We start from the raw sequence: 18,687 nt of genomic DNA on the forward strand, positions 1-18,687 counted from the left end.
TTTGCATTTGCCTTGGCATGCCCACTGAATCTACACTATCTCATTTCTTGAACTATGTGGATCTCAATTTTAGCACTGTTTCCTTAGCTACTACTCAAGAGAGACAATTGTGGTTGCACAGAATTCCACTTAACAATATTTTTGGGGAATCTTGTTTCGGGACGTCCGGCCCTTATGAAACAGATAACGTTGTATAAGAAACAGGGCGATGAAAAATGAAACAGAGAACCCCACTAGTGCACTTGAAGAATTAAATCTCCATTTGGATGTGAAAATACACTAGCCATTACCATGCCACAGAACGAGAAAAACCTGAGGATGAAACACTGGATAGGTAAAAATAATATTCGAAGCAACTCAAGTTAAAAAAACTAAAAAGATGCTTGCTAAAGAGACTTGATATGATTATAATCAGCGATAAAGCATATCAACAAGTAGCAACAACATTACTGAGGTATGGTTATGAACAGCACATATGTATATGAACAGAAGAAGAGAAACAACAGCCTTTGTCTATGTCAAGAAAGCTTAAAAACAGCCACACAAAAGAAATATATATATATATATATATAAGAAAAGAAAACAACCTATAATACTTACATGATGATTCAGACATCTTTTGAGGAGGAGAAAGGTATTAGAATCATTCAACCGATTTACATTTGTTCTCTAATAGTTACATGAAGCTAAAGGAATCTAAGAGAAGTCAAGATCTAACTGATCACGTCTACTAGTTTCTGCCAAAATTTGTTCAGATTTGCTCCACTTAGAGGACTGATTGTTTAGCTAACCAGCTGATGAGTTCCCTGGTTGAGGATCATTAGGCACTTGACGAACAAACTGTCCTTTTACACGTGGGCGCTGCTCAGCCAGCTTTTTTCTGCTCTCATATCGCACCTGCAACAAAATCCAATATTGGTTAAGAAAACGGGAACAAGTTTGCGGAATTTCCCCAGAAGCTGTAATGGTAATAGAATATTGTCACCTTTTTGAGTTTGATGTTAAAGTATACACTACGACAAACCTTTTCTAGGTTAGGACTTAGGACACCTTTGTACAGTATAAGTGGCATAGCCAAAGTTAAATTGTGCAGACTTGTTCCTTGTAATTTATTTTCTCAATCATTAAAAGAAAAGAAAATGAAACAAAACAAAAGTTTTGCTGAGTAGTGGTGAAGAGGGATAAACTGTAATCATGATGGACGATATAGATGGAGTCTTCTACATAGTACATCCTAAATCAAATCTTGATACATGATGAACCAGAATGCAGCAGGTTTCTGTTTATGAAATTAACAAACATTGAAATCCAAACTTGGTAATGAAAGAATCAGTATACCTTCTTCTCAAAGCATCTATCTTTCCTCTTCATTCGAAATTTTGTTAGAGCTGCTTCTCTTTGCATGGACCGATGAGAGGATCCCTCATGAACATGGAAGCTCTCTTCATTACCACATTCTGATGGAGTCTTGTTGCCTGAAATCACATTGATCTTACCATTGCTGCCAGAACCTGTACTCTGATGATGGCTTACATTACTATTGCAGAAACTGCTAGTACCACTCTGATCATTTGCAGGAGAAACATGGCCTGGATCCTCCAAGTTTTCCAATTTATGGCCATGTTTGTTATCGGTTTGATCAATGGCATTACTGATTCTTTGATCCATAAGGTTATGAAATTGCTGAGAACTTGAGGGTTGGCAGTCTGATGAATAGAATGGATTCAATCGGGGCAACGATTCTGAGTGGTGAGCTGCACCTGGACTAGGCAGTGGTGATTGGCCTGATTGTGCACGATACGTTGGAGGCACCACAGAACCATAGTCTTTAAGTATATTCTCAAATCTTACGCCTCTAACGGGAATTGGATGAGATATTTCTCTGTTCTGAGAGTAAGAAAAAGTCATTTCCCGCTGTCCTGTTTGGACTGTAGCCACAGAAACATGTTTCTGAGAGCTTATTGTTGGACCATGTGTATCAGAATTATACTCTCTGGATTGTTGCTTCTTGGAATTGGTATCATGGTCTTTCGGTTGATTACAGGTACTAGGCGATGTGCAGTTCCGGAGCGGCAGTGGCTTATTTATATACCTGCATAAGAGTTGTTTCGTCATCAGACTTCTATTTGTCAAATGTTTGATGAGGTTGGTTCAAAATGAGAATGAAATTGTGAATATAAATATGAACATTTTTAAGCCTTATAATGAGCTAATTTTGTATTCGGAACAAAAGCAAAAACATTATACAGCATTTTTTTCTTGCCTCCTTTTAATCTACCTGTGTTTCTCTTCTACTATTTTGAGGTCATAAACTTTTTGGTACTAGGCATGATACATATAAATTCTTCACAAACTTCATACCCATCTCAATACCAACAAAACTACCACATAGAGTCATTTTCTAGTGGGATCATGCAATCCTCATGGTTAGGACAGAGTGATGACTACATTCTCCCTGAATGTCATCTCAAGTCGAAATATAACTTCTTAATTTACCACCTAGGGTTGTGAATTTTGCATTTCATGCCATAAGTTGGTTTAATTTTCCTACAAAATCCAGCAATATGAAATTAATTTATTTATGAAATACTACAAAATATCAGTTTTTGGGTTTGCCTCACCACTTGGAATTATCAAATTCTTTATGAAATTATCACAGATACTGCTTGAGAATTTCCCCCTATTTGAGCTTTTAGACGAGATGGTGTTGCTTCAAAGACCATTAAGCATTAGACATTCCACCTTGTACAAAAGTTAGACATAATGATTGAGAGATAGTGAAGAACTAAATAGTACAAACTCACCTAGAAAACGCTGACGCACCAGAATGGTTTAATCTATGCCTTTCATCATTTACTTGAGTCACATGACCACTGGGATGATATCTTTTCAGAGACAGATCCAACTGAGGCAAATTATCGAACTTGTTTGTACTGAAATTTGATGGAGCACTCCCAAAAGTGCCTTTGAGGTGATTATCAAAAGCTCCAATCAAGTCAATGGCCTCTTTAGAAGAATCATCAAGGACATTATTTTTCTCAGAAACTTGGACAGTGGCATTAACTTCTTCCCGGCCATCGTCAGAATTCTTTTCCTCTCGTGTTATTGCATAATTTGCATCTATTTTGGGTGCAGCCTGCGACTCTATTTTCAGAATGACAAGATGCAAGAGTCTTAAGTTTTTGCCCACTTATGGAGGTGAAAAGATAAATGAAAAATATAGAAAGTCAGTAAGAACATCACCTTCAGTTTCATTATCATGTGCTCGTCGTTTTCTACTTTCTTGATGACATCCTTCTTGTGTAGGAAGATTGAAGTCATCTGAAAGACATTTGGTACTTTTTGGCTGAGAGAAGCAGTCAACTTGCTCACTGTCCTCGCCTTCAACCTCCAACTCTGGTTTTGAGCATGAGCTCTGCAGTTAAAAAAGCAAAGTTCTTATGAGTCTTGAATCCAAAGATGGAAGTCAGGTCTACGCAGTGTTCAGCCATTAAAAGATCGTAAAAGAAATTTCCAATGATCCGTGGGGTCTAAAGAAAAGAATGAAAATATAGAGGTGGAGAGAATTGAAAATACCTGAATGTCACTTCCCTTCTCAATGCACTCCCTATTTTTCTGAATTGTTGATATATAACCACTTGAATGGTTACTAAGAGGATTGTTTTCAGATGTGTCTTCATCCTTTTGTTGAGCTATACTCAAATCTGGAGGTCCAAGGCCAGCACCAGTGCTTGACTGAGATCGTGATAGAAAACAATACAATATTCTAAGACAATTGTAGAACTGTACAGAGGACCTAGCAAAAGAAACGAACTGCAATTATTGTAGAAAACAGGGGATTGAGCTTACAGCTTGTTTCCTCCAAACGTGCTGCCACAAATTTCTCAGCTCATTTTTCCTGACTGGCTTGACAAGAAAGTCGGTCGCACCTCTCAGCATGCATTTATATACTGTACTGACTGAGTCTTGTGACGACATCACTGCAATAGCAATGAAATAATGTCAGAAAATTGAAAGTACCAGAACAAGAAACATATTGAACAATGGATATGACCGAAGTCTAAGGATATGAACAAAATTGACTGGTTATCGTACTTATTACTGGAATATTTTTGCAGACTTCATGCTCCATAATTAAAGTGAGAAGTGCATATCCAGAGATTGAGGGCAATTCAACTTCTGTCAAAATAAGGTCTATGGTACAAGGTCTTCCTTTCAGTACTTCCCATGCTTTTAAACCATCAGGAACTGCAGAAACTGCTTCAGGAAAAGGGAGATAAGCATGTCTAACGGTAACATCAAGTCATCCACGAGCAAAAATAAATCAGTATAAGGTTATAATTATTGAAACTTGTCTCTGGACAATATGGTGACGATAATGTTATCTGCTTCAAGTCATACAACAGTCTAAATCATCTTGCTACTATGTGGTTACAACTGTCCCATAATTTTCCTCGAGGCGCAATGTGTACTCTTAAGGAAATGGCTCAGGACCACATATCCAAAACAAGGATACCCTATTAACATTCAATGTTTTATATGACTGCAATTTGAGTACAGAGTCTAGACTGAGTATTTATTTTCAATCACAATAAGATAGCTCTGAAACTTGATTGACACTGCAATGCCTATCAGAACTATGTCAGTATTACCAAACTGCTATTCTTGGCTTTATCCCTTATGCTGCTAAACTCGAAATAGAGAGTCAAAAAAGTAGAAATTGAGTGAAGTATATGAGTCTAGCAATACAAAGCCCACTTCCATGATAAAGAGAACGAATCTGAGCAGTAAACTCATAGAACCCGCTTGCCATAGAGATGTTCAATTGCTACCGGATTCTGAAAGTACAGGACAAATATCGTTCAAAATCCATGTCTTCCTAATGTTGACCAACACACATCAAAGTCCATTTTTCCTGAGAAAGTTTCCGATTGTCACCATCAATACCATGATCCTAGAAATGCTAGATGTCCTCATGAGACAACAGAAATCCATTACCAGAGTTAATAACCGTAGACTTGCTCATGATGGAATGGAACACAGTTCAATCAGGCAAAACTTTCAAGATTGCGGTGACTGACACCCACGACCTACTGAGAATTCTAGTACACAGCACTCAGAAGCAGGTAAACTTTTCACCAGAAAAAACAGGTCGTGCATAAAGGAGCACTAAACTCAAAACAAAACAGAGATCAAAACATGAATATCATTTAAAGCTAAATCAGCTGATCAACAAAGTATACACACAATGTTAACAGCCAAAGTAAGAATCTTGCAAGCCAGAAAAACAAATGAACAAAATATTCATCATCCCTCAAATCCCAGATATCAAAATTCTCAAATTTCCAAATCCAGGAATAAACAATTCCCAGGACAATTTTTAAATTGGAAAACACACCTCTGTAGCTGCATTTCCTGAGAAGGGCAGCAATAATCTGCCTAGTGGAGTCATCAGCTTCCACCAACAGCACCCTCACCACCATTTTTGGGAGAAACCTCTCCCACCTCACAACAGAAGTAGCACTACCAGCCGCCGGTTCCGCCGCCGTATCTCCGCCTCCATTACCGCCTTCTGCTGTAATCTTCTGCTTCTTGTTCTTCTCTTCAGCTTCTTTTCCTGTCTCTGCTCCAACTTGTGTTTCTTCAACTGCTAATTCCATTCCACCTTCCCCGCCCACCACAACTTCTCCCATTTTCCAAGATTTTCTTGCTGATTTCACCGAAAGAGCATATAGAATAACTGTAGCAGTGAAATTTTAGTTTTCTCGAAACTTTTGCCTCTAGTTTTGCAACACATTCTCTTCATCTCAGCCCAAAATATCTCGAAATGGAGACCCCAGTTCTTGAATTTTGATCCTGTGGTGGACTTTCACTTGTCCATCTTTAACCGCCTCGCATCTGATGGCTCACATTCGTTGGAACAATTTGCTTCTTGCTCTTGCAGTAGGCAGTATGTTTTTTATTTGGATCATCGAAATATGTCGTACTACTTTTTCACATTATACCCTAAACACATGAAAATTATGGTTCGACCCCAAAACTTGACTCATTCCGACAATTCAAAACCAACTCAATGAACATCACTAACATCTTATATTATCCATAACTGCAAATGTGATTAACTTTTGTATTAATTAGACAAAAAAAGTAACTATCAACTATAATCAAAACCATTCACACAACATATTTAAGCAAATAAAACTATAAGTAGGATATTAGGCATATTTTTCATACACATCCAACATATATATTGTTTTTTTAATTTCAATAATAAAATTAATCCACGATTAAATATTTATCAACACACTTAAGATATATGTCGCACAAGTCATGTCAAATTGTAAAATAAGGTATTAAAAAAAAAAAAACTCAATCCATATCAAACATTTAAAAACTCTATACAAAAAATCAGACGATCACTTCATCACCGAATAACTAAATTTAGATTGCAGAATTTTGTCAATAAACTAAACTTTATAAAAAAAAGAGGTGGTTTACAAAATGTGATTTAACACTTTTTATAGGGTGAGATATATAAATACTAAAAGTTGGTGTACTAAAGTGGTAGAAGTTGTTAATATCTAGAAGACTGTTATGAATGGCTGAAATTGGCCATGTCCCAACTCTCACTCTCAGAAAAGCAAAGAGCAAATGGATTGGATTTGGCTCTCTCTCTCTCTCTCTCTCTCTCTCTCTTGTTTTATAAGCACAAATTTATTTTTTTAATTGGCAAAGACTTTAGACAAGTGGACATTATTAATACTCACTGTAGAATATACTTTCCCAGGATATTTATGTACGGGCAGACAATTTGGTGAAGTGGGACCCACGAGAAGATATTTTGGATCCAGTGGATAGGACCTTGACACGTGGAAAAATATGACTCGAGTACTTTAAGTTTGTGGCTCTGGATTTGCCCAAATCCCCCCTCTATCTTCACTACATATTATTACTATTATTTTCTCCGGCAAGCAATCTATGATTCGGTGTGATGCTGATACTCGCTCTCCCATTGGTCACGAGTTTTGTGGCGTTCCATGTTTCTTCTTCTTTACATAGTTAGTATCATCAGCACTCGTCACCAATATTTTCACCTTTTTTTCTTTATTATTATTTTTTTCATAAAAAATTCTCAGTGACTTCAATTCTATCTACTATCATCAATAAAATAATATTGAAATCTCATAAATTATTTATAAATTAACCATCAATATATTCTTTAAATACATATTAATTATTAATATCAAATACGTATAATAAATTGATCAACAACTACTATTAAAATTAAACAGATGAAGCGCGAACCCATAATCAAGAGCTCATAAGACCTTCGTTCAGAGTTGAGAACAAGACAATATACGAAAAATCAAGGCCAACATATAAAATATCTCTAGATTTTCTAACATTTGGGATATGCTGAGTGGTAGTGTTTCTTAGAGCTTGTTTGTTCTTGTCTTGCAAGTTTTTGTAAAGTTCAATATTTATATCATTTTATTTGATTTTAGTACAAATAATAAAGACTTTGGATTAGTTGGAATGGAAATATAAAATTAAATATTTGTCCAAATAATATAATTATATAGGCTACTTTATAAATTGTATTTAAATTTAATTCAGTATTTTAAAATAGTTTGACACTTTAGGTCAAATTTATTTATTAGATGGAAATGGTAAAAATAATTGAATAGAAGAAAATGTGTGTTTTCAGGGTCACAGGTATTCTTTTCCCATTTTTTGTCTGCCTTACCTTTATCCAATTGATAGTTAATTTGTGGGAGCCGACTGCCAGAGTTTTTAGAAACTGACATATGCCATTATTTTACTGGCTTCCTCTACTTAAAAATAATTATAAGAAACTTTAAGGTAAATTATATTCTGCCATCTAAATTATGTTTATTTTGACACTTTTGACATTTAATTTTTTTTTTTGTGTCAACATATCATCTCAACAAAATTTGTACTTTACTATATATGATCTTTTATTTTCTAAATTTTTTGCTGGAAAAATATCACATACTATGCATAATGTGAAAAATATCATATTACATAACCTTTAAAATATCATATGCACACTGCATGTGATGTTTTTTGACAAAAAACTTGATGAAAAATAGTTATAAATGGCAAAGTACAAAATTTCGTAGAGTAAGTTAACGCTAAAATATTTAGATGCTAAAGTATAAAATCGATCATAATTCGAATGATAAAATATAATTAATCCTCATTTCTTGTTCTCTTTCCCGCTTTCTTTTCTTGTGCCAATTAAAAGATTACATCAATTTAACTACTCCAATCAAGAATTTAGCCCTTAAATAACATTTTTTATGTTAAAAAAATAGATCAACTGATATTCGAGATACATATATTTTTACATTAACGAGGGTTTGGATTGTATTGCATTGTATCTTTGAGTTTGGACTCATTTTTTAGCTTTGTTTATTGGAGCTTGTTTGCTAGCAAACGCTACATTGTCAGCGTTGAATTTGGACGGATTTATATTGAAAACAATCATGCTACTTATCATATTATACTTAATCACTTAATAATAAAAATACTTTTTGATATCAATTATATAATTAACATTTTTGGTAACGTCAGATTTTTCATTTTTAGGTTGATTTTCTTTTTCTAACTTCTTTTTTTGGAGACAGCAATGGCATTAGTTATGCCAAATCATACTTTTATTATAAATGGATACTTGCTAAATTTGATTTTGTTGCAGATTATCTACTTCTCATATCTCAAAGATCATCTTTGACTATACTGTAGATATGATCATCTTTGACTATACGGTTTAAGTGTTTTTATTGGGGTGATTGAACGCATTTTACATTTATTGTGATTTAACGTTTATTTATTGCTCACCTTAAAAGTATAAAATATAAATTTTATGCTGTTATAATATTTAAATAAAAAAGTAAGTGATATATAAGTAATAAACACCGAAATGATAATGGTTTAGACCTTGTAAAACTATGGCGATTGATGAAACCTGAAAACGTGTATGAAAACATAGAGAGGGCAGAGCCGCATAGTTATCCGTTTCAGCTGGATAGTGGGCCTTCATTCTTGGCCCATTCACCACAGCACAACTGCTGTGGGGGGGACCAAATAACTCAACCATGATCCAGAAAGAGAGAGAAATATCTAATGTACTCGACGACCAACGTGTCTCCCATCATTTGAATCTGGATAATAATCCAATCCAAAACATTTTCCTCACTCTCTCTCTCCCTCTGTCTCTCTCTCTTTCTCTCCAACATTGTTCCTACAACTATTCCTGTTAGAGTTTCCCTTCGAATCTTCGAGTATATTCACAATCTTTGAATCCAAAAGAAGAGGAAAAGAAACAGAAAGAACGATTTTGATAGCCAAACAGCATCAAGAAATGGCTACACTATTTGCAGCTCCTTGTATACAGAAGGGCTTCGTCAATCATCAGCACCATGTTTCTTGCTCCACTTCTTCATCCTTTGATCTATTTTCTAAGTTTAGTTGTTCAAGTAGTTCTCAGCCCTTGTTATCTTCTTCTCAAAACTCCAATTTTCTGGGTTTAGGCTTCAAAGCCCATGAAATGGTTGTTGTCAGAATTGGGAGTAAAAGATCGTTTGGGGTTAAAATGTCATGGGATGGTCCTCTCTCTTCTGTGAAATTAATTCTTCAAGGCAAAAATTTGGAGGTACCCTTTTCTTCCTTATGCCCAAACTGTTGTCTATTTGATTGTTTGTGCCTGTTAAATTGGGAAAAGAAGGGAAATATATATATATGAAGAATGAGGATTATGTAGAGCACTTGCTTTCTTGATTTGCTGCTCGTTCTAAGTAGGAAAACTAGTCTTTGAGAACAATTATATGGAGTAAAGCACTAATCTTTCCTCTTGGTATTTTGAAACAGGCTCCCACCTTAGCATGGAACATGATATTTTAGTCTTTCTTGAAATTTTGAGTCAGTTGTTGATCTTATTTTTGTTGGTAGTATTGATGAACCACCACTCACTTTTTTAAACGCATGAACCTGTGGTCTTGTGTTATCCTACATTCCAATAGCAGCTTTTTTGTGAACTAAAAACAAGATTGTCAGTAAGTTTTCTCCATTTACAGTTGACTCCCACGGTGAAGAGCTATGTGGAAGAGAAGTTGGGTAAGGCAGTGCAGAAGCATAGCCATTTAGTGAGGGAAGTAGACGTTAGATTGTCGGTACGTGGTGGAGAGTTTGGGAAAGGTCCAAAATTGCGAAGATGTGAGGTAATAACGGGAATGTATACAATCCGTATGAATTATGTCTAATAGTTTGTTGTCTAAAATGAGTTCTTAAAATTATAGGTGACTTTGTTCACAAAAAAACATGGAGTGGTTCGAGCAGAAGAGGATGCAGAGTCACTCTATGGTAGTATAGATTTGGTGTCATCTATTATACAAAGAAAGTTGAGGAAGATCAAGGAGAAAGATTCGGACCGTGGCCGCCATATGAAGGGCTTTGACAGGCTGAAAGTTAGGGAACCTGGCGCACTTGCAGTTGCCGAGGATATAGAGACAGTTCCCGATGAAGGAGATGAAGAGGAGGATGAAGAAACTGTGATCGATGAGGTGGTTTTCTTCTCCTGCATCTTATGAGTTATCATGTAATTTCCTAGGGAAGAAGATTGTAATTGTAGGAATACTTTGCAGATTGTTCGCACGAAGTACTTTGATATGCCACCTTTGACTGTTAGCGAGGCCATTGAGCAGCTGGAAAATCTGGATCATGACTTCTATGGTTTCAGGAATGAGGAAACTGGTATGCACATATTGGCTAATTCCGTTATTCATCTTTATGGTCAACAAATCTCGCAGAAGTGGCTATATTATGTGTATCTTGCAGGTGAGGTTAACATAGTGTACCGGAGGAAAGCTGGAGGCTACGGACTTATCATTCCGAAAAGAAATGGCGAAACGGAGAAGCTGGAAGCCGTTGTGGTTGATTCAGCTGTAAATTGAGTTTAAATGAAGTGTATGCATTTCTGGGAGTTTTGTAGCTTGAGCAGCTGATGTTTAGAATGATCTATGTTTTGAAAGTGGAAACTATCAAAAAGCACATGAGGTGCTTCCTATGAAGTTTATGTAAGGTGCAAAGAAACTCTTGTATGAGCGGAGTATCTGATGCAGAAATGAGAGTCAATTACTTAGAAGTTGAACAGAGTTTATGCTGAACTGTTGCACATAATTTTGGGGCCGCAAGAAATCTTCAAACATAATAAGGTATGGACGATTATCTCATCCCCATCCACCTAATGAAATAAAATCAGAGGACGATCAGAGAATCAGACCACAAAACCCAACCAATTTCTAACATGAAATGATCATTTCAAGGTCATTGACAGTCTATAAATGAGCCATTGGTTTCAATTCAGCAATAATTGTATAATTACAAATTACAATGCATCTTCATTTGCACTACAGTACAAACCAATGACGCATTATACATAAGATTCCAAAAGCTAAACCCAACACACGAGAAGGCATTCCCCTGCAAAGGGGGGGGTGGAGGCAAAAATAGTTGCAATAACAGGAAGAACAAATAAAAGGGACAAACGTTCACTTTTGTTAATGCCTTCTAGGTGTCGATGGATGCTCCAGCCAAGATAATGCTCCACCAAATCAATTAGATAAATTGTCCGTTGCAGTCTAGATTTGAAATTTCCAACTCCGAGGCCTCGAGTAGCACCCTTCTCAAGGTTTATTTTGTTTTGACTTCAGACAGCTTTTGGAGATGTTTGTTACGTTTTTCTTGCAGATAGGAATGCTCTTAATAAGAATAACAGATGAGCTTCCATTTCCCAAGTTCCTGGATAACCAACAATGCAGCCATTATGTAAGATATGGAGTGGAAATGTTAAATGAAGGTATGCAGAATACAGATGAAAAATAAAAACGAGCTGCATGTCTCTTACAATTCTGCTTGCTTCTTTTTGAGAACCTTGCCAAGTTTGTCCGGAACCTTTTCATGAGCTTCTGGTTTATTGCTCTGATGATATACCTGCAGGACATGTAATAAGCCAGGGATAATATCTAAGCATATAAACATAAATTACAGGTGCTTAGACGATTGCATCACCGAGCAACATGCCATGATGCAGTAACCTCAAGAGTCACCATAGCCCCTAATAGGACCATTCTTGAAGCATCAGAGCCATAAACGAAAAACATAGCACCAAACTTATAAGCAGCATAACTAAAGGCGATATCATCATTCTGAACCTCACAGAGAAGGCACATACACACAGAACCACGGAAAGATCTTCAAATAAGATGAATAAGAGATAAAAACTTGTTATCTATCGCAGACTGCATAACTCTGGCTTTTCATTCCCCATGAATAGAATGATATAACATGACTGCATGGCGAGTTGTCACGTTAACAAGGTAAGTTATGCCTTCAATTTTTTCTTAGAAATCTACATTATTTTGTGGAAACCTAGCGTAAACCATATGGCGCCCAACTGAAGACCAGCATTCAAGATTGCAAGAAAAATGAGCAACTTATTTTAAAGCTATGCGCACAACGAGCTCTAGGACACCTCAGAAATACCTGCATTTTAGTCCTGAAATATCATATAGTACTTAAATGTAGGCCCAGAAATTTCCCAATAAAGAAGACAAAATTAATATACAACATCATAACACACTCGAAGCAAGCACAACAGAACTGAAGAACCTAAAAAAAGAGGAAGCTTGCCTGTCGAGATCAAACAAACCATCTGAACTCATCAATAGAGTAGTGTAACAAACTCTGACGACCTAATCAACAATCAGCCACAGCCCTGTAGGAGTCAAATGAAGAAACGCACACTAGGTACGGTAGCTATTTCCAGTTGCCCCTAGCCCCTAGGTTAGGATCCTGATCAGTCAATAGGATCAAACTAACAACACCAAAATCTATTGACCTCATTGTAACATAATGAATGCCTTTTTCCTCCAACAATCTATCGCAGTCAACATAATGCAAATTATACTTGCACGCTCCAAACAATATATCATTATGCAAACACAACCCAACATTAATCACTCAAACGTTCGTGAAACGTAACCAATGCATATAATTAAAATAAATACTTGAAACAACATACAATTATGCAAACACTATCCCAGAGAAAGGAAAAGCACCGATTATTATCAACATTAACAACTAAAACTTACTTCATTCAACTGCAACTCACTTTCTTCTCCACACCCTTTCTTCTCATCAATCTTCTGCTTCTTCCCCTCGGGTTGCTCCTCCCTCACAACCATATCCACTTTCCGCTTCCTTTTGTTCCCAACACTCTCACTCTTCCCCTTCTTATCCCTCACTTTCCACATATTCTTCTTCCTATACAACAATTTCTCCAACTTCCAGTGCTCATAGCTCGTATCAATCACCGTTACTTCCGTTCTAGAAAACCCTGACAGATTCCCTTCTCGCCCATCTTCTTCCCCTTCATTTTCCCTTATAGCCAACCTTTTCACTCCCTCAACGCCACTATTACTATCGCCATTCCTAGACACCACCGCCTTCTCCGAAGCCGCATTGTTATTTTCATCACTTCCATTGTTCGAAAATGCACAAATCCTAGGGTTAGCTTGTTTTCGAGCTGATTTTTTAAATTTTGCGGCACTACTGCAATTACCACCGAAATTGAAGAGCTCATTGAGAACATCACTCATTATAGTGATCAACTGGTTGTCATCATTTCCAATAGGGTCAAGTTCGCGATTGGAAGTCGGGCTCGGGTCCGAATTTTCCTGGTTGGAAGAATCAATGTTTTGAAGGAAATTTTCAAGATCGGTTGCGCCGTCATTGGAGAACCCTTTGGCGTTCCGGAGCCGGTCCAGCCACCCCGAACCGGATTTCCCTGCCGAGACTGAGCAGAGCATTGCCGGAGAGTGTGCAGAGAAGGAGATGGAGAATGCGTTTTGAGATAAATTGCAAGTGTTGAGCAGTACAAGATTGAAGCTTTAGCCAAATGAAATGAAACTGCTGTCTGCTGGTAGTAGTTGTAGCAGGATCAGCTTCCCTTTATGACTTTATTGGTAGTGGACAACAATTTTTCGCTCAACATCAAAGCCAATAATTGATATATTTTTTTTAATTAATAATTTACACATATTGATTATTTGATAATAGTGATGATGCGCTTGAATCTCAACCCATCCAAATTATTTGAGCTTAATTTGATATCATTATTTTAATGAGTCATATTTATTAATTTTAATTTTTATATATTAAAAAAATATTTGTTTATATTTTTAAAAAATATATTAAAATATAAAATCTCATTATTTAAATTAAAAAAATAAATTAAAACAGCGCTGCAGATTATGTCAATATGAATTTCAAGTGAGATATAAACTTTCTTTTAAATTTAAAAGTTATTTACTAAAAAACAGACTTGCAAAAATAATTTCGAGTACATTAATTTTAAATATGTAATGTAAAATATTAGGAATAGAACTTACCCAATAAGTAAATAAGCCAACAATTTTTAAAGATAAATAAGCTGGACAAAGACACATCTGTATCGATATATATATATAGCACAAATATCGCATAAATTATTGTTAGTTATATTAAATTATAAAAACCAACTTAATTATAATTATATGATTATCACTTCACTCATGAAAATCATTAATTTAAATAAATTCAATGTCTAATCGAGTCAATAACATTTGAATAGATAAATATAATTTTGATAAAATATGATACCAAAATTGCAATTTTCTAAAGAAACATCATATCTCCTCGTCTTTAATGTTTATTGATCAAGAATACAACAAGAGATATTCATCTCATGTGCAAATGAAGTGCAGTAGTAGGACAGTGATTTGGACCTGATTTGCAATTCATTTCATCCTTGCCCTTACTAATTACCATAAACTTGTGGAAACTCAGTTCTCACAGATATAGGGATCTTGACTTCATGCTTTCCGTCACTCCAAGTCAAGCTTCCAAAGTAGTACTCCGTGGTGATGTTGTGCAGTGTGGTTATTTTGACCTTGAAGCTCATCTCCCTGACCTCAGGACTGAACTGCAAATGCTTAGGATTCACTTTCACAACAGTGCCGAGAGGCGGGACGACAACGGCTTCGTACTTTGAGTTTTCATCTCCAACATTTGTGACAGTTTTTCTTATAGTAACTGACCCTTTAAGGTTTGGAACTGTAATTGAAGGAAGGTTCAAGTCTAGTACAGAGTTGCTCGATTTCTTACAGGATTTGGGCCGTCCTGTAAGCTGATTGATGTCGGTTTCACTATAACCCATAGCACAGAGATAATTCACATAGTCTTGAGTTCCTATGTCGTACACTAGGCCGGGAGTTCTTGCTGCGTTCGGGTTGACAAGTCCACCAGCTTTGGTATCTGTCCCTTTGCAAAAATGGGCTCTCCAGAGTAAGGGTCCATCGTCCATGCTGCACGTTTGTTTATGTTGAAACGAGTTAATGGAGATGGTGATTTAGGCATGTCGAAAAACGTTGAGTTAATTAGTAAACAACCTGTTGTGACAAGTGCTGACTTTATAGCAGCCAGAGACCAATGTGGGTGCAAGGATTTGAGGAGAGCTGCAATTCCTGCTATATGAGGGGCCGCCATGGACGTTCCTGAGTCAAAGCTGTATCCCTGTGGACTTAATGTGGTCGGAACGTACGCTGCTAATACATCAACTCCTGGTGCTGCTATATCGGGCTGTACCATCAAAGAACATTTGAGAAAACAGATACACTCCAGTTCAACGTGTACAGGTCGGTGTATGGACAGATACCTTCAGAACTGCTGGAGAAAGAGAATTAGGGCCTCGTGATGAGAACGATGCTATGTAGGTGGAGGCTTGGTTGCCAAAATATGTCTTTGTCGGCTTCAGACGGACCACAGGATCCCTTTTTGCAATAGTTGGCCAACATCTTATGTTACTTTAGAAGTCTACAACTAGAATAACAAGGTTTGTGATCAATGTAACATGCATAGTTACCTTGTAAAACGGATGTAATTCAGTATCTGTGTAGCGATGTCAAAAGTCACTAAAATTAATGGGAAGCTACTGTAATATGGAGACAATGCGACAACGGTTTTTTTGGTTGCAATAAGCCCCAATGCACCGGCTTCCTGGACAGTTGATGCTGCTCTGATTATATCATCCTCACTTCCTTCTACAGTGAAGCAGAGCACCACTTTTCCAGCTACCCACGTATCATTTGCTGTTATGTATTCACAATACCTACACAAATAACATGTTCAATAGGAATGCAGCAGCCTTTATGAGAAAAAAAACATCAATCTTTCTATTTCCAGAAATTAATTTTGATTCTTACCGCTCCCCACCTACGTCTCCTCTCTCTATGTAGGCCAATTTGAGGAAGCCGGTATCTTTGCCATCAAACATTGCCTGACCCTGCAAAACAGAACCACTAAGGCTCCAGTGTACAAAAATATCCAGGTTGTATGTAGTGATCCATTGAACTCACAGAATTGATCATAAATTACCGTGAAAACTTGTTTGTTTCCCAGGACGATAGGAGTGGGAAATGACCTATCAATAGTACTAGCCGCGACAGATATGACCCATGGTGCTACATCCTCAACTGTTTGATATTCTGGACCTGAGTTTCCTGCCGAACATACCACTGTTATTCCATGTGCTACCGCGTGGAACGAGCCATAATAAATCACATCCAGTTTGTCTATTTCAGGATACAGAGGTAAATCAATGCCCAAGGATATCGATAAAACATCAACTCCATCATGGATGGCCTCATCAAAGGCTTTCAGAATGTCTACAGATGAAACGGCACCGCCAATCCAGCCCACCTTGTAGATGGCTAGCCGTGCTCGCGGTGCACCCCCTCGAGCCACGCCACCAGCCAGGCCCTGGAAGCTCACATTTCTTACAAACGAACCGCCTGCAATGCTGGCACAGTGCGTGCCATGACCTGCTGAGTCTCTGGTTGAGATGAACTCGTTAGCTTCTGTTGCATTAAATTCTCCATATGCAGCAAGAAACCCGTTGATGAAGTAGCGAGCCCCGATAATTTTTTTGTTGCAATGCTGTTTCGGATTGAAGGCGTCTCCCGATGTGCAAAAGCCCTTCCATTTAGCAGGGATGGGGCCCAGGCCTTTGTCATTGAAAGATTCTGACTCTGGCCACACGCCTGTTTGCGATGTTATACATGATTTCAGCATTAGAAGACAATAAGACAGACTGTAAATCATTTGTAAAGAACACAAGAAAGAAAATCAAACTCAAGACCCAATGTGGTACACAGAATGTTGTGCGCGAGTAAAATACTGGAAAATAACAAATCCACCCTTAGCAATGCAAAATCAGTAAAAACTGAAGCTAAAATATGTCACTCTGGCCGGTTCCACACTCCAACATTCACGTAGCAAACAAGCAATGAACCTGTGTCGAAGACGCCAATTATAGCACCATCGCCTTGGTTGGTATCGTGCAAAAGATTCGTGGTGGAATGAGGAGAGAGACCGAGGTAGTCCCAACTCCTCGTCGTGTGCATCTTGTATAAGCGGTTGGGCAGTACTTGAACCACGCCCGGTAACTCTACAACGTGCCAAGAGAAGAGATCATAATTTGAACTTGTAGTTATGGGCCTGAAATTCATGTGGATGTTTAATAGCTAGTTATACCCGCAATATATCGTGCCTGAGAGTCAGTCATCTTGGCAGCAAAACCAGAGAAGCCATGTCTGTAACTGTATATCATTGAATCCAGAGTTGCTTCTTTGCTGCACTTGCCATCATGAAAGCAATTACTCGCAAGAACAATGAGTTGATAAACATGATTGTTGATGTTTACCTTCCTAGAACTGAGGCCAGCATTTCATGGTGGGATTTCGTGACTAGCTCCACATCCTTGTGCTTCCTTTCTCCCATATACACAATATAAGCCTGTCTCAAATAAATCATCAATATCATATAAATTAATTTCAGCAAATTCAGACTAGCAAGAAATGAGAAACGGAAAGGCAGTACGATGTTTGGCTACTGACTTTGGTCCCACCACCTGCATCTTCATTGGCTGCAACGTTAGTTCTTGCAGCAGTGTACTGCAAAAGTAGTGTATAAACAGAAAGCCAGACAAGTGGAAGAACCAAGCTGCATTTGTTTCTACATGGAATTATAACCCTCATCTTTCCTTCACTTACAACTTCTCTCTCCTTTGATTTGCTACCAGCTTGGTAGCTATGTGCCTATATATATATATATATGTCGACAGACAGACAGAGAGAGAGAGAGTGATCATTCGAGGACACATCCAACTTTGAGTGGCTTAATCTTTACATAATTAGGTCTTTGTTGGGAAAAATACAATTTCATCCCACATGTGATACAAGAATTAAATGAGCAAAAACAAAATTATAAAAAATTAAATAGCAAATTATTCCATATATTTTAGAAAAAGAAGCAAATGATTCATTATTTAAACCATTGATAGGGGTAATTTACTGATTCTTTTTTCACATTAGATATTTGTTTATTTCACGTAACATAAGATTGTAAATTACATTTCACCCGATCTTTATTTTCTGATTGTATTTACACTATATGTGCCCCATATACGATAATGTGCAGAAAAATCAATGTGAATCTTTCAGTATAATTGTATTGCATGTCGCGTCATACTTGATATATACAAATGCATGGCAAGAACATGAAATT

General features: G+C 37.1%; 4 protein-coding genes across 5 annotated transcripts; 1 reads left to right on the plus strand and 3 right to left on the minus strand.

Annotated features, from left to right (window-relative positions):
* Positions 1-545: 545 nt before the first annotated feature.
* Positions 546-6,016, minus strand: PRR5 (two-component response regulator-like protein). Its single transcript, XM_011077589.3, has 8 exons — positions 5,399-6,016; positions 4,096-4,257; positions 3,850-3,980; positions 3,577-3,735; positions 3,244-3,415; positions 2,805-3,144; positions 1,339-2,092; positions 546-897 (listed from the first exon to the last, which is right to left on the minus strand). The coding sequence occupies exons 1-8, from the start codon at positions 5,691-5,693 to the stop codon at positions 787-789; spliced, it is 2,124 nt and encodes a 707-aa protein (XP_011075891.2). The 5' UTR covers positions 5,694-6,016; the 3' UTR covers positions 546-786.
* Positions 6,017-9,186: 3,170 nt separating this feature from the next.
* Positions 9,187-11,173, plus strand: LOC105160277 (30S ribosomal protein). Its single transcript, XM_011077591.3, has 5 exons — positions 9,187-9,679; positions 10,101-10,244; positions 10,323-10,586; positions 10,668-10,776; positions 10,861-11,173. Exons 1-5 carry the CDS (start codon positions 9,389-9,391, stop codon positions 10,974-10,976), a joined length of 924 nt encoding a protein of 307 aa, XP_011075893.2. The 5' UTR covers positions 9,187-9,388; the 3' UTR covers positions 10,977-11,173.
* Positions 11,174-11,352: 179 nt separating this feature from the next.
* On the minus strand, positions 11,353-14,047 carry LOC105160278 (fantom protein). 2 transcript variants are annotated; one of them, XM_011077592.3, is made up of 3 exons: positions 13,176-14,037; positions 11,930-12,015; positions 11,353-11,823 (listed from the first exon to the last, which is right to left on the minus strand). In XM_011077592.3, exons 1-3 carry the CDS (start codon positions 13,890-13,892, stop codon positions 11,709-11,711), a joined length of 918 nt encoding a protein of 305 aa, XP_011075894.1. In that variant the 5' UTR covers positions 13,893-14,037; the 3' UTR covers positions 11,353-11,708. The 2 variants fall into 2 exon arrangements, with proteins under 2 accessions (XP_011075894.1, XP_088736041.1); XM_088879915.1 differs by lacking the exons at positions 11,353-11,823; positions 11,930-12,015 and adding an exon at positions 12,022-12,863 and having other exon boundaries at positions 13,176-14,047.
* A 688-nt stretch (positions 14,048-14,735) lies between these two features.
* Positions 14,736-18,285, minus strand: LOC105160279 (subtilisin-like protease SBT3.6). Its single transcript, XM_011077594.3, is given in 11 exon segments — positions 14,736-15,369; positions 15,372-15,428; positions 15,513-15,702; positions 15,779-15,893; positions 15,986-16,231; positions 16,326-16,405; positions 16,498-17,162; positions 17,414-17,569; positions 17,656-17,753; positions 17,825-17,916; positions 18,018-18,285. Coding segments are annotated over 11 exon segments (2,328 nt in total). The 5' UTR covers positions 18,159-18,285; the 3' UTR covers positions 14,736-14,881.
* Positions 18,286-18,687: the final 402 nt, after the last annotated feature.

The sequence above is a fragment of the Sesamum indicum genome, linkage group LG4 (assembly GCF_026168435.1).
Source record: "Sesamum indicum cultivar Baizhima isolate 11 linkage group LG4, ASM2616843v1, whole genome shotgun sequence".
NCBI lineage: Eukaryota > Viridiplantae > Streptophyta > Magnoliopsida > Lamiales > Pedaliaceae > Sesamum > Sesamum indicum.

Bases quoted from the DNA above. Each gene is read 5' to 3' on its own strand.
- PRR5 (XM_011077589.3), bottom strand. From the start codon at position 5,693: ATGGGAGAAGTTGTGGTGGGCGGGGAAGGTGGAATGGAATTAGCAGTT. The intron at 4,258-5,398 runs GTGTGTTTTCCA...TTCCTGAAGCAG, and splicing joins CAGGAAATGCAGCTACAGAG to TTTCTGCAGTTCCTGATGGT. The intron at 3,981-4,095 runs GTACGATAACCA...TTGCTATTGCAG, and splicing joins CAAAAATATTCCAGTAATAA to TGATGTCGTCACAAGACTCA.
- LOC105160277 (XM_011077591.3), top strand. From the start codon at position 9,389: ATGGCTACACTATTTGCAGCTCCTTGTATACAGAAGGGCTTCGTCAAT. The intron at 10,245-10,322 runs GTAATAACGGGA...TTAAAATTATAG, and splicing joins CAAAATTGCGAAGATGTGAG to GTGACTTTGTTCACAAAAAA. The intron at 10,777-10,860 runs GTATGCACATAT...TGTATCTTGCAG, and splicing joins TTTCAGGAATGAGGAAACTG to GTGAGGTTAACATAGTGTAC.
- LOC105160278 (XM_011077592.3), bottom strand. From the start codon at position 13,892: ATGCTCTGCTCAGTCTCGGCAGGGAAATCCGGTTCGGGGTGGCTGGAC. The intron at 12,016-13,175 runs GTAAGTTTTAGT...CATGTCCTGCAG, and splicing joins GTGAGTTGCAGTTGAATGAA to GTATATCATCAGAGCAATAA. The intron at 11,824-11,929 runs GTAAGAGACATG...TTGGTTATCCAG, and splicing joins AAAAAGAAGCAAGCAGAATT to GAACTTGGGAAATGGAAGCT.